Below are 15,129 nucleotides of genomic sequence, written 5' to 3' on the forward strand. Positions count from 1 at the left end.
TAAATTTTCTGTGTTTCCCTCAGGAATTATCTTATAGGATATGCTATCTGTTGATCAAGGTCAGTTAGTGTCATTTATTCTGGTCTATTTTGTGTGAGGCACCATGCTAGGCTCTAGAGAGCAAATCAAACATGATCTGGACTCCAGAAAACTCAGTCAGCAGTATGACATGGTAATGAAGACCTGGGCTTTGATATCAGATCAGGATTCAAGCCTTGGATTAACCAATTAGTTATGGGACTTTGAACAAATTACTTAACCTTTTAATCTTTAAAGGGGGAGATGATAATACTTATTTTGGGGAATTGTTATATTTAATCCTCCTAATGTGATGATACATGTAAGAGCTTATCACAATATTTGACAGATGGTAAAGTTAATGTTCAACCTGGGAAATTTAAAACAAAGTGTAGTTAAAGTGATGGGTCTGATTTTCTGGTGAGATGTATAAATAATTCTGAAAGCAGGAGCCAAAGAGGAATTCCAGTCATGTTTTGGGTAAGATCAGCATTTCTAGAATGACTACGTCATCATAGAAAGATATTACATCTGTTAATTGTTGGTTAATTGATTGACTATATTAATGGTGCCTCTCTTTTCCATATATTATATATGTTCTAACCATTTAACAAATAAATTTCTTCATAATCCCAGCCTGTATAATAATACCTATATACTTGTGAAGGTGTTCACACATCAAACCATTATAATATCTCATTCTAATACCAGTTTATGTAGCATTAACATTGGGGCTGCCCAAAATCTTTGAATTGATAACTTTTCTAAAAATTAAAGATTTTATTTGAGAGAGAGAGTGAGCAAGAGAGAGAGCATGAGTGGGGGTAAGAGGCAGAGGGAAGGGGAGAAGCAGACTCTCCCGCTGAGCAGGGAGCCCAAAGCGCCGGGCTCAATCCCAGGACCCTGCGATCATGACCTGAGCCGAAGGTAGACACTCAACTGACTGAGCCATCCAGGTGCCCCAACCTTTCTAAAAATTAATTTGTGTTTTGTCTTCACATTTTAAGAAGGGAGAATAGGGGAGATTATGGATATTGAGCAAAAATAGCATCATTGTTAATACAACCTTGCTGAAAACCTATCCATTTTATAAGTTTTTTTTGTCTAAAAGTTTGTCAAACTTATGATTTTTGCAATGGTTATACTTGTAAAAGTCATAGTGTATCATGAAAATCTGTTTTGCATAAACCTAACCTTGCACATTAGGACTCTTGGTGTTGAGGACTAATATTGCACAAGAAGATATCCTTTTGTTAAGGTATTAAATAATTGCATTTTATCAGTTCTTCATGAGTAATTCATTAGATAAAATTAATTAGCTGCTTTCTGCTAAGTTCTGCCCTAGGCCTGGAATAAACCAGTGAACAATATCCCTGCTTTCATGGAACTTACATTCTACTAGATTAGTTATGTGATTTGACATACAAATTAGTTAGAGAGGAGGACTGATTCTCTTCGTTACTATAGCTAGCATTGTGTCTGACCTAGTCATTTACCAGTCTGGGCTTTAATTTTCTTTTCTGAAAAATAAAGGGATTTGACTAAGATCCCTTTCATCAATAAGTGCTTTCATTCCTTCTGAGAGACCCAAACGTCAACAAAATTGGTTATGTTTAACAAGGCAGATAAAAATATTCTATGATTTCATTTACATATAGTTCAAAAATAGCTTATGGAGTGCCTAGCTGGCTCAGCTGGAAGAGCACGTGACTCTTGATCTCAGGGTTGTGAGTTTGAGCCCCAGGTAGGATGTAGAAATACTTAAAAATAAAAATCTTAAATAGTTAAAAAAACCTCTGGCATTAGAAATCAGCATAGTGATTACCCATGTATGTGGGCTAATGACTGGAAGGGGGTACAAAGTGGCTTTTGGGGTTCTGGTAATATTCTGTTTCTTGATCTGAATACTGGTTGTATTCACTGTATAAAAATTCATGGAGCGGTACACTTATGATTCGTGCATTGTTCTATGTGGGAGGAATGGGGGAAGTGATAAATTCAGTTTGGACAGACTGAGTTTAGGATGGCAATGAAATATCAAGTAGACAATTGGGAACAGGAATCTGGAACTCAGAGGTTGGATTAAAGATATAAACATCAATATACAGGTGACATTGGGAGTCATGGGTGTGCATTAGATTGTCTAAAGTGAGATTGGAGAGAGAATAGAAGAGACTCGAGGAGCTCTGACATTTGAAGATTGAATACAGGACATGAACCAGCAAAGGAAGCCAAGGAGTGGCCACAAAGGCAGGAGGATACCAGGAGAATGTGGTGTCCCAGAAGTAAGAGAAGAAACTTTATCAGGAAGGGGAGAGTAATTGTCAGTATTAAATACTGCTAGTTGCCAAACATTTCCAGCTTCCTACATTCTAGGACCCTTTGTGGGTGTGAGGGGTGCTGTGACTAGTTTGGTCCAATACAGAAGAGAAATGACAGGTGAGATTTCTGGCTGGAGCATGTGTCAGTACAAGAGCTTTTGGAGGTCTCTTTTCCCTCTGGCAAGGTGATCAGCAGTGTTTGAAGCAGTGTCTGCTCCCATCAGCTTGGAGTAGTATGGGTCCTAGGATCTGTAGCCTCTGAGTTTGTAACTTCGTCATCTTCAGAACACTAGAAATAAGGGCGCTTGGCTGGCTCAGTTGGTAGAATGTGTGACTCTTGATCTCGGTATCATGAGTTCAAGCCCCACTCTGGGTGCAGAACTTAAAAAAACTCTAGAAGTAGATCAATAGTTATGAGAGCTCTAAAAAATTAACCTTGTTAAATATGCCGAAATCTCTTACAGGTTTTGATGGACACCTGGCTTTATTCTTGCCATGAAGAAAGGTTCTCAGCAAACATTTTCCAATGCAAAGATGCCACCATCACCTCACTCTCCTAGTCCACCATCCCTTATGTCCAATATGAGATCTAGGTCACTTTCACCTCTAAGTGGATCTGACAGTCTTCGTTTTGGAGGACAATGGAGTGAACAAGTTGAGATTACAGATGAAAACACGGTGCTTTTGGACAGCCAAGACCATAAAGGTAATGCTTTTTAATCTAAGAATTTGAACACATACTCTAGAGTAGAGATGGACAATTACCAAACTTACATTTTTGGTCCAAGTGAAATATATATCTTCGTACTAACATGACCTATTGTTTATATCTGCAGAAAGTGTATAAGGACAGTGGAAGATGAAGGCTTCTGGGTGAGGGTGAAGCTGTCTGAAAGAGTTAGGAGAAGAGAATTTCCAGAAAGAGGAGGCTTTATTTCCTGTGGCGGGAGAGTACCTTAAAGCTCATATGCCAAATTTACCATCATCCTTAGTTAGAGGAAAAGCATATCTGTTCACTTCAGAGTGGAGTGTCTTAATTCAGTACAAAAATATAATCTACCCTTGGGCTATTCTAGCCTGCTTATAGTCAAACTGCTTATCATGTTCCTGTAAGGGACATGTATATGTTCCTCCAAGGTTTTGCTTTTATTTTTTTCTTAAAAGCAGTCTGTTCATGTGGGAATCTGTTTTCAGAAATATATTCTTTTTTTCTAAGAGACCCTTTAACGTGACTGAATGTGAATGAAAACTATGTGATTTCTTTGCTAAGTCATGAAGTCACAGCTATCTAGCTGCTCAGTTTTTATTACTAAACCTTATCAGCAATTGAGTTTAGACTGTACTCTTACTGTCAGTTGGTACACTGTTGACTCTGATTTGATTAATATTTTAGAATATTAGTCATTTTCTTTCCTAGAATAGCCCAAATTAAAGGAAAAAAATCACTTTATTTTGAACTCAGATAAATGTAATATTAATTTATTGTAAATAATCTTAGGGAAATTTTGTCATACAGCCTGAATCTGAACCCAGCATTGATTTTTTCTGACTCAAAGAAAGAATTTTCTTTTTACAGCTGCTTTTGTAAAATGTAAGATGGCTTTGAGAAGCTTTGACAGCAATGTCCAGTCTTAGGGCAGGAGTGCTGTCCATCAAGTTAGTACTTTATAAAATATATTGTGTTATTCTCTGTTTAAAAGAACAACAAATTTGAGTTTTTCACCACTAAAAAAAGAAAAAAAGGATTTTTAAGAATTCCAGTGTTTCTGAAATTTAGATTGGAATTTAAAAAAACAAAAACAACCAGAGTAGTGACAGCTTATTTAAAACAAAACAAAACAAAAAACTAAGTAATTTAGCACTGTAATAAGTCGATAACTGTAAAAAAAAGACCTGAAAACTAGGGCGTGCCTGGGTGGCTTAGTCGGTTAAGCCTCCCACTCTTGATTTTGGCTCAGGTCTTGATCGCAGGGCTGTGAGATCCAGCCCTGCTTTGGGCTCTGCTCTTGGTGTAGAGCCTGCTTATGATTCTCTCTCTCCCTTTCCTCTGCGCCCCTTCTCTCTCTTTCCCTCTCTCTCTCTCCTTCTCTAAAAACAAAACAAAACAAAACAAAAAAACTAATATCAAAAATATTGCTAAAACTTTAATGCTGCATGGGATTAAAAGTATAAGTTTTGGATTCTTCTGCCTGGGTTCAGGTCCTGGATTTCCACATCATTAGCCACAAGATCTTGAGCAAACTATTATAGTTTTTTTTAAATAAATGGGAATAGTAATTTCTATTTTAAATGTTGTACAAATTAAATTGTAAGTGTAAAGTGTATAGTGCAAGCTTGGGACAGAACTAATATTTATAAAGTATAACTTACATTACTATATATGTATGCAATTATTATAATATAATGCTATATGAAGTAAAATATAATTAAAACATTGCAATTAGAACTAACCAGCTGTTTTTATATTTGCATGTCATAAAAATTTTTTTTGTTATATATCATCAAAATAATTTGTTTTTCAGAGGTGTCCCTTCTACTGATGATAATCTGTTTCTGTAATTTCAGAAGCCGATTCACATACAGGAGTCCGATACATTACAGAGGCCCTTGTTAAAAAACTTACTAAACAGGACAATTTGGCCTTGGTAAAATCTCTGAACCTTTCACTTGCTAAAGATGGTGGCAAGAAATTTAGGGTAGGTTACCAGCATTGTTTTTTAATTTTTCTGTTTTAAAACTGAAAATTAAAAGATTATACTAGATTTACAGTAACATTTCATCCTAATGTCACCTAATTTGTAGCCGACCTTGTATTGTTTCCAGTGGAAGTTCTATATCGGAAGTATGACATCTTCACATTCATAAGCTCCTATTATTCTATACATTATTGGATTCTTTCTAGAGATGGGGTTGGCAAACTATATAGCTTGTAGGCCAAATCAGGCCTGCTGCCTGTTTTTGTAAATAAAATTTTATTGGAACACAGCCACACTTATTTGTATACATATTGTCTGTGGCTGTTTTTGCACTACAATAGCAGGGGTAAATAGTTGTCACAGAGACTATATGGCCCATAAAGCCAAAAATATTGACTATGTGGCTTTTTCCAGAAAAAGTTTGCTGATCCCTGCTCTTGAATGTTTATTACTTTATTCGTAAACTATACAACATGAATACATTGTAAAAGACAACTTAAACATTTTAATTGGAAAAAAATATAAACTTAGATGCCTACTACATTAGTCACAAAAATTAGTTCCGGAAGGTTGAAGATTTAATGAAACCAGAACAAAACCCACAAAAATGCTATAGAAGTATTAGGAAAGAATATAGGAGAGTTTATTTTAGAGTCTTAGAGTTGAGAAAGCCCTTTAAGCGAGCACCAACCCTAGTACCACAAAGAAAAATATTGACAGACTTAGTGTACATAAAGATTAAAAAGTGTTTAATGAAAGATATGTTTTAAAAAGTTAAACTGTCAGGGAGTGTTTTCAGCATATGTAATAGTACCCATATAAAGAGCTTCTACAATTCAGTAAGAGAGACAACTCAGTGGAGAATGTGCAAAGGATATGAACAGGGCATTCACAAAAGTATTATAAGTGGCATGAAAATATATCCACCTTTATTAATATGAAAAATATGAAAACAATAGTTTGATACCATTTTCATTCTTGTATGTCTAATGGTCAAGAATTAAAAGGATTATTTCAGTGTTCAGAATGGTGTGGGAAGTGGGTATTATCATATTGTCTTAGTGGGACATACACATTGCTCCTGCAATTTAGAAAGACAGTTTGGTAGCATTTATCCAAATTTCACGTGTACTTATTTGATCCAGCAATTGAGTTTATGCTTACTGAATTTATACTTACCAACCCAGCAGTTCTACTCCTTGATGTCCGTTCTACCGATATTACATGCACATATATCCAGAAGTATCTATATAGTCATGTTTATTAAGCATTATTTAAAATAGAAAAATTGGAAATAACCAAATTTCTATCAATAGGGAATTGGTTAAATAAATTATGGTGCTGTAGACCAAGAAATACTATCAAGTTTCTTAAAAAAAATAAGAATGTCTTAATGTGGGACAATGTCCGCAGTGCATTTAATGAAAAAAATTCTAAAACATTTTGTATAATAAGGTCTAAAAATTCTGTTTTTCTATATGTGTATATATGGATGTAAATGAATAGAAAGCTACAGATGTTTATATGTCAGCCTCTTAGCAACGGTTACCTTTGATCAGTGGGATTTTTTTTACGGGTGCCTAGGAACTTGAAGAAGAGAGCTTCTTTTGTTTCATTTGAAATTTTTATTAGAATATATTTGTATTTTACTTGTGTAATTAAAAAGGAAAAGGGAGACATTCTGGAGTTTACAAGTTGCAAAAATGAAATCAAAGTAGTAAATATTTACTGTATGGTTATTATATGCCAGGCATTATGTTAGGCTGTGGGAATAAGTACACAGGTAAATAAGCTAAGTTTCTGATCTCTGGAAACTTAGAGCTTCCTAGAAGAATGTCTGGAATTAAGAGGAGAAATAGTGAAGGGGAGTCAGAGAGAGAGAGAGAGAAAGCACACACAGGAGAGGCATACCCAGTGAAGAAATCTGAAGGGGCTATTAGAACAAGAAGATCTAAGAGTATGATGAATGGAGACCAAAGGAAGGAGAACTTCAAGCAGGAATGGATGATATAAAATGTCACAGAATCATTAAGTAGGACAAAAACTTAGAAGTCATTTGGATTTGGCAGTTCAGAAGCCCTTCTATTTCTCAAACTAACTGGGCCTTTGTATTTTTCTCCTCTGCCTGTTGTTCTCTGCCCCCACATGTTCACAGAGCTGGCTTCTTGTTATTAAGGTCTCAGTTCAGTGTACTTCCTCTATGAGGCCTTCTCTTACCACCCAGTTGCCATTAGCTACCTTCTCCATGACTCTCTTTCATTCTTTCCACCAACAAATACTTATTCAGTGCCCACTATGTGCCAGGCATTTATGCTTACGCATTGAACACAGCAGACAAATCTGCCCGCCTTGGTGATTTGCATGCTGTCACATCACATTATCTTTAGTTTCTTGTTAGTACACTTCAGTGTCTGAAAAAGTTGTTTATTTATTGACTTTCTCTGTGAATGAAAGCATGAACCTTGGTTTCCTTACTCACCAGTGTATTTCTAGTACCTAGAACAGCCCCTGGCAGATAATCCATGTTTGATAAATGTTTGTGGAATGGATGGATGAATGGCAATCGTGGAGAGAACTATTTGAATACATAGTAAAAGCAGAAGATATTTTGCCTTACCAATAGAATAAATGGAAGGCAGAATGAGCAAATGTACACAACTCTTGTGAGAACATGATCACAAATAAAGGAGCTAAAATGATAGCTTGATAGGAAAACAAGTTTAGCATGAGGTGATTTGTTCTGTATAGAGGAGATTAAACCTGTTGAACAAAGGCTCCTGTAGCAGGGAAGTTGTCTAGTTCACTGGTATCCATTGCCTGGTGGTGCATCTGATATGTAGTAAGTACCTATTGGATAGTGACTTCTTCTTTTTTTTTTTTTTTTAAAGATTTTATTTATTTATTCGACAGAGATAGAGACAGCCAGCGAGAGAGGGAACACAAGCAGGGGGAGTGGGAGAGGAAGAAGCAGGCTCATAGCGGAAGAGCCTGATGTGGGGCTCAATCCCATAACGCCGGGATCATGCCCTGAGCCGAAGGCAGACGCTTAACCGCTGTGCCACCCAGGCGCCCCTGGATAGTGACTTCTTAAACTTAGGGGAAGATCCAGGAGTGAAAGAGATTAAAGATGCAAGACCGTGGGGGGGGGGGGGGAGGAAGTAGATGAGGTTATGCAAGAGCATAGGTATCTAGCTGAATTTCGAAGAAAGGAGGAGGAGAGGAGGCATAGAAAAGTTGAAGTGGAATTCTTGTTGAATAGTTTTGATTGTCTTGATACATAGGAAGTGTTGTCCATCCAGGGGCAAGGAGAGCTGCTATTCCTGGTCGAAGGAAGCTGTACCAAAGGATTGTCCAGGAGAGCAGGAAGGGTTTATTATTCTCTGGTGACTGATCAAAACAGCCCTTGATGCATATACATACATGTTGTACTTTATGTAAGGAATTTGTCATGTAAAGTATTTATTCATTTGTTTCCAATTAGTATATTGAAAATTTGGAAAAATGCGTTAAACTTGAAGTACTGAATCTCAGCTATAATCTAATAGGGAAGATTGAGAAATTGGACAAGCTGTCAAAATTACGTGAACTCAACTTATCGTATAACAAAATCTGGTAAGTAAATACTCTTTATGTAGCATTGTAGCATTGTCTTTGTTAAAGAGGTAGATTAATGTTGCCCACGTTACTGAATTGAAAGAGTCCTTTGAACAGCAGTTACTTGGATCCTCATTCATTGCTAGTCTAGCCCTTCGCGTATGATAACTGCTTTCGTGTTTTGGCATTACTAAAGTACCGAATAATATTTTTCTAGCATTATCCTTCGCGTATGATAACTGCTTTCGTGTTTTGGCATTACTAAAGTACCGAATAATATTTTTCTAGCATTATCCTTCGCGTATGATAACTGCTTTCGTGTTTTGGCATTACTAAAGTATCGAATAATATTTTTCTAGCATTATCAAAGAAGGAGATACATGAATACCAAATTTTATTTTACTTCCATTTTTGACAGGAAGTTTTCACAGATAGAGTCTTTGATCCACTGCCTTATTACATTAAGAAAGTTGACATGAAGCAGAGTGTTTTAATCCTGTCATTTTGATCCTGAAGATATTTCAATGTATTTTGATACTATGTGTTTATCCTGATGTTCTTTGTTCATTGCTGTAATACATTCAGTCGTGCTTTCACTTCATAATATATATTACTGTGAGGAATAAACATAATAAAACTGACAGTGGCAAAAAACCACACATAGAAAACTTGTTATAAACAAAATGATGCAATTGTCAAGTCTTGAAAATCTTTATATCTGTATACTTCCCCCCACCTTAGACTTGGAAGATAGTGGCCAATAAAATAAAACCACTAACAGTGGCAGAAGCTCTAATATGGCAAAAAATGAAAGGGGAAAAAAAACGGAACCAAATCCTTAATATAAAGTTTGTATAAAAAATGATCCTGATAAAAATAATTTTAATAAAATAAAGAAGCTTGGAAATATTTGCCCATAGAAAATTTACCAAGGAATTAAAAGTGACAAATTGTAATCAATTAAATTGACAATTAAATTGGCAAAATATTTCATCAATGAAAATTCATCAATATGATAAATGTTCTATTGATTTAAATATTCTGATTAAAATATTTATGTTCATAAATTAGTGTTCTAGAGAGTCCATCAGTTCAAAATGGCAATCATATCCTGGTGTTGTAACTAATCTTTTGGTGATGACTTAGGGTAATAACGAAGGTTATCTCTTGTGCAGGGCTGTAACAAAGGAGTGTGTGCTGCTGAGTTTTTCAGCTCTCCCCTGGCTATCCACTAGTACTGCTCCCAGTGAGTAGTGATAATGCCATGGATAGACTCTCCTTTTCTGTGTTGTGGGATCCTAAAGATAGGTAGGATTTCTGGACCCAGTAATGAAGAGTTGGCAGCTTAGCTGTTCTGGTCAGTTTCTTTTTAGCCACTTTTGTTTGGTTCTCGTTTATTAAAAGGGTTAACAAATTATAATTATGAAAAGTAACCCCACATAAAACCAAGGCTATTTATTCTTAAGCATACAGTGGAGGGACTCTATCATTGTATTTACTAAATTTGATTTTATCCTTTGGTTTCCAGCAAAATTGAAGGCATAGAAAATATGTATAATCTGCAAAAGCTAAACCTTGCAGGAAATGAAATTGAACATATCCCAGTATGGCTAGGGAAGAAGTTAAAATCTTTGCGAGTCCTCAATCTGAAAGGCAACAAGATATCATCGGTAAGTTATTCAAAGTAGCAAGAAGTTTTTTCAAATTTTTAGACTTGTTGAAAAAAATATTAAAGTCTAAGTTTTTAAAAAGTGAGATTTCTTGGGGCACCTGGGTAGCTTAGTTGGTTAAGCATCTGTCTTCGGCTCAGGTCATGATCCCAGGGTCCTGGGATTGAGCCCTGTATGGGGCTCCCTGCTCATCAGGGAGCCTGCTTCTCCCTCTCCCTCTGCTGCTCCCCCTGCTTGTGCTCTTTCTGTCAAATAAATAAAATCTTAAAAAAAAAAAAAAAAGATTTCTTCTTTTAAGGTTCTTGGTCCTTTGACCAGACATCAAATTTAGGTATAACCTAGGACTCTCTAGGGTAATTAAATATAGGCATTTCTGGTTTTGCATGGTTCCATGGTAACTGAGAGTTGACCTCTTCGGATTTTTGCATTATCATTTCATTTGAGCCTCAGAAAACTTTTCTTAAGGAGGCAGTAAAAAGATTATTTTTTGACTGCTGTCAGTTAGGTAGCATTGTCTTTTTCTCATTTTCAGGTTAAATCTCTTACCCAAAGTCACACAACTTGTGCCAGAATCCAGGTCACTGAATGCCAGGAACTGAGTTCTTTTTTTTTGTTTTTGTTTTTTTAAACTTACGAATTAAGCTTGATTATAGTGTCAGGTGTTATAAGTGGTTATTCACTAGCTCTTTTATCATAGAGCAATTTTGTTATCATGGCTCACATAATCTGATAATTGTGTATGCTTTCCTTTGGAGTATAATTAATGATTTTCTTGTAACATTTATACAGTTAGGTGTTTAATAAGTATTTGTTAAGTAAAAACATGAATTTACTTAAATCTATATTAAAATTGAAACAGCCATGCTTAAAGAACATTAGTCATAGAAAAGACAATAAAAGATGTGCTTTCTAATATGGGTCTAGACCTGCCTTCTATGACCTTGGAGAATCCCTTTATCTCTCTAAGATTCTTTGTTTAAATTAGAGCAAACAAACCCTACCCTGCCTTCTTTACAGGGGTGTAATGGGGCTCGATAAAATGATAGATGTGAAGATGTTTTAAAAACTCAAAAACACTAAATGACTCCTTAAACCTTCACCAGTGGAAGAAGCCATTTGTTTAATTACTGTGTGATTCACAATGTCCATGCTTTCTTATTCCATCTTTATAAAGGTCTGGTAAGGTGACTACCATTTCACTGCAACAGCCCAAGAGCCTCAGAGCCCAGACCTTATACTATGTTGCACTGCATCACCTTGGAGCTCTTGGGGCTTATGCTATGATGGAAGGAGGTAGCCATGAATCTAAAAATTGCTATAAATATTCCTTCAAGTAGTCGATTGTTAGATAGTACTCAGTGTCAGCTGATGTTAACAGGAAAATCATTCAATAAATATTATCATTTCTAATTTTTCATGACTTTCTCATCCCAGTTTATATTTGACATTGGCATTAGTAAGAGTGGTACACATTCACTTATGAGAGGTATTAAGGTATTAGGAGTAGCATTTCTTGACCTTTTAAAGTCCCTCTTTGGATAAACATAAAAATCTTTAAAAATGTGACTATCTCCCAGTCTCCTTACTTATTTCTTTTAACGATCAATTATAACTGTTATCTGAAGATTTACCAAAATCTTTTTTATAGCCATTTATATTTTTGATGTGTTCAATCAATATAATGAAAAAATAGTAGGTTTAAAGTTACACAGATGAATTCAAATCCTCTTTTGTTCATTTGTAAGGTCTGAGCTTTGGGCAAGTTATTCAACTTCTTCAAACCTCAGTTTCTTCGTCTACAAAATTAAGATGTTGTTTCTATCATAGGTTGTTGTGAGGAGTCAAATGAAATGGTATATGGAAAATGCTTAATACTGTCCTGATACACTATGGATCCTCAAATACTCACTTTCTGTTCCTCCCCTCACACCACTAATTTTGGATAATGGGTTCCATGAATAGGTTCCTTGCCATGTTGATAGCAATTTTCTTGATTTATTACTTCCTTTAGGTATGCTTTTATTATTTTAAAATTAAATTATACTAATACTGTTACATATACAAATATTGTTACATATCATTTCAGCTCCAAGATGTAAGCAAGTTGAAACCACTTCAAGATTTGACTTCTCTGATCCTACTTGAAAATCCAATTGTGACCCTTCCTCATTACATCCAGTTTACCATTTTTCACCTTCGCTCATTGGAAAGTTTGGAAGGTCAGCCAGTAACTACCCAGGACAGACAAGAGGCTTTTGAGAGATTCAGTTTAGGTAAGGTGACATTAAAAAAAAAACAAACTAAATTTGGGTGGGGGAGGAATTTATTTTCAGAAGTTATCCAGAAAAATATGTTGAAGTGTGAGCTATTTAACTTAATTTTTTTGAAAATACCCCCATAAACCAATTAACATTAATGTCATTATACAACATTTACACATTATTATACAACAATTATACATTAACATCATTAAGAATCATCAGATATTTATTGAGCATGTACTGTGAACCAGGCACTGTATCTGGCACTAAGGATACCATGGTGAACAAGACATATGGTACTGGCCTGCATACAGCTTGTATTTTAATGGAAAAGAAAGACAAAAAGCAAGCAAACCCAGATAAAGTAACAGGAGAAAACCTCCTTTTGGCAAAGGTGTTGTAAAGGAATGACTCGCTCAGAAGTGACATGTAAGCTGACGGCATAGGCAGGAGAAGATCAGCCACGTGAAGAAAGACGTTCAGAGAGAGGAACAGTTTGCACTTTCAGGCTGGAAAGCCGCTGGTAGATTAAGGAACTAAAGGTTCAGTATGACTGGAGGATAAGTCAAGAAAACGTTGGGAGAGATGGAGGAAGGGTGAGATGACAGAGGGCCTTGGGGTTTGGATTTTATTTCAGGTGCAGTAGGAAGCAAATGAGAATTTTTAGGCAGTAGTGGGACACGATCCACTTTTTATTAAGAAAATTATTTTTAGAGTACACTTATCCTGATGAGCACTGAATAATGCATGGAATTCAGTCACTGTATTGTACACCTGAAAGTAATATATGTTAAGTATATTGGAATTAAAATTTTTTTAAAAGATTATTTTTAATGCAGGGTGGAGAGTGATTTGAAGCAGGGCAAGTGGAGATAAAGGGACATGTCCAGAGGCTGTTGCAGTAATCTAGGCTAGAAGTGTTGGTGGTCTGTATTCAGGTGGGGGATGTAGAATAGACAAATCAGTTTTGGGGGTAGAATCAGCAATACATTCTAATGAATTGCATAATTCCCAGGCTTCTTGCTTGAAGAAGTAGTTGGATTGGTGATACTATGTTTACAAAAGGGAGGCTTTAGAATGCTAAGTTTGAATGTCTGCAAGACAACCAAGAAGAGGGTTAGATATGTGAGTCTGGAGTTCAAAGAGATATAAATGTTGTCAGTGTTACAGTGATATTTAATCCCACTGGAACTGATTGGCTCACTCAGGCAGGGGTGGAGAAGAGTCTGGAGTTCAAAGAGATATAAATGTTGTCAGCGTTACAGTGATATTTAATCCCACTGGAACTGATTGGCTCACTCAGGCAGGGGTGGAGAAGAGTCTGGAGTTCAAAGAGATATAAATGTTGTCAGCGTTACAGTGATCTTTAATCCCACTGGAACTGATTGGCTCACTCAGGCAGGGGTGGAGAAGAGCAAGGTGAGCCATCTAAGGAGACTGAGAAAGAGAGGCCAAGTAAGGGGAAACCCAGGAAGTAGTGGGTTGCAAAAGCCCCAGGAAGATTTCACGAGAGGAAGTGGTCAGCTAGGTTGAGTGTTGCAGAGACATAGAGAAAGTAAGTAAGAAAAAGTAAGATGAGGACAGAGAAGTGCTTTAGATCGCAATACATGATGGTCTTGACCAGCACAGTTAAGGAGTGGTTGGAACAAATTCTAGATTACAGATCCAAGAGTGAATGGAAGGGACACATTTGGGTGAAGATTTGAAATTTCCTCCCATGATTTCTCTCTCCTAGTACCTAATAAATGAATTTTTAAAAAGAGTTTAAGTTAGAAAAAATTCACCAGTATCTTCCAGACCAGAAAATGGACAGAAGCAAATGCAGTAAACCTCGAAGCTAGTAACCGAAGAAAGAAAGAGAATGTTTGAGGGTGGAGTGGAGAGACCATCATGGCTCAAATTCTTACGGTCCTTGAAAAGACAAGATGAGATCAGAGAAAAAAAAGAAAGAGTGTCTCTTGATAAGAGGGACACTTTATCAGAAGGGAGCAAAGATGTGTGCAGGTGTGGGTAGTTTTTGTTGCTTTGGTGGTGGGAAAATGAGAAAGTTCCCACGGATGGGGTCTCTTTTCTCAGTGAAATATGAGGTCATCAGCTGAGAAAGAAAATGGAAGGAGTATGGGAAGTTTGAAGAAAAAGAAGAAGGTATGAAATAGCTATTTTAGAGCATTCGGAAGTGAGTCTGTAGGTTCAACCATTCAAAATTGATGTTAGTCCATTTTGGCTTACAAAAAGAGCAGTTTCATATGGTTTGATACAATCCTTGAGAAATATGGTAAATTTTTATTAGTTTGGATCCCCTAACTCAATATTTATTACCCTGAAATTTATGTTTTGGAATCTTTAAAAATATAAATAATGCAAAGGAAAGCCCTCATATAAATACACTTTTGGGGAAAATGTTTAAATTAGGATTATTTATGACTGAGTATTAATTAAGAGGCTCTTGGGATCCAGCGGTGAGCCAGACAGATGCAGTTTCTGCTTTTACAAAGCTTTAGTGGGAAAGGCAGATGCCTAGCCATTTGATCACATTTTATAACTCATTGTGCGACAAAGGGCACAGCAG

General features: G+C 36.2%; 1 protein-coding gene across 3 annotated transcripts in view; it reads left to right on the top strand.

Annotated features, from left to right (window-relative positions):
- The window catches only part of CNTRL (centriolin), an 81,488-nt gene that overhangs the window by 2,002 nt on the left and 64,357 nt on the right, over positions 1-15,129 (top strand). For all 3 annotated transcript variants that reach the window (XM_044389563.3, XM_026513881.4, XM_057313729.1), the window contains exons 2-6: positions 2,804-3,045; positions 4,905-5,035; positions 8,517-8,647; positions 10,158-10,299; positions 12,386-12,572. In XM_044389563.3, coding sequence (XP_044245498.2) covers positions 2,835-3,045; positions 4,905-5,035; positions 8,517-8,647; positions 10,158-10,299; positions 12,386-12,572 — 802 coding nt within the window. In that variant the 5' untranslated portion in view covers positions 2,804-2,834. The remainder of the gene's footprint in view (positions 1-2,803; positions 3,046-4,904; positions 5,036-8,516; positions 8,648-10,157; positions 10,300-12,385; positions 12,573-15,129) is intronic.

This window comes from Ursus arctos, unplaced genomic scaffold (genome assembly GCF_023065955.2).
Source record: "Ursus arctos isolate Adak ecotype North America unplaced genomic scaffold, UrsArc2.0 scaffold_18, whole genome shotgun sequence".
Classification (NCBI taxonomy): Eukaryota; Metazoa; Chordata; class Mammalia; order Carnivora; family Ursidae; genus Ursus; species Ursus arctos.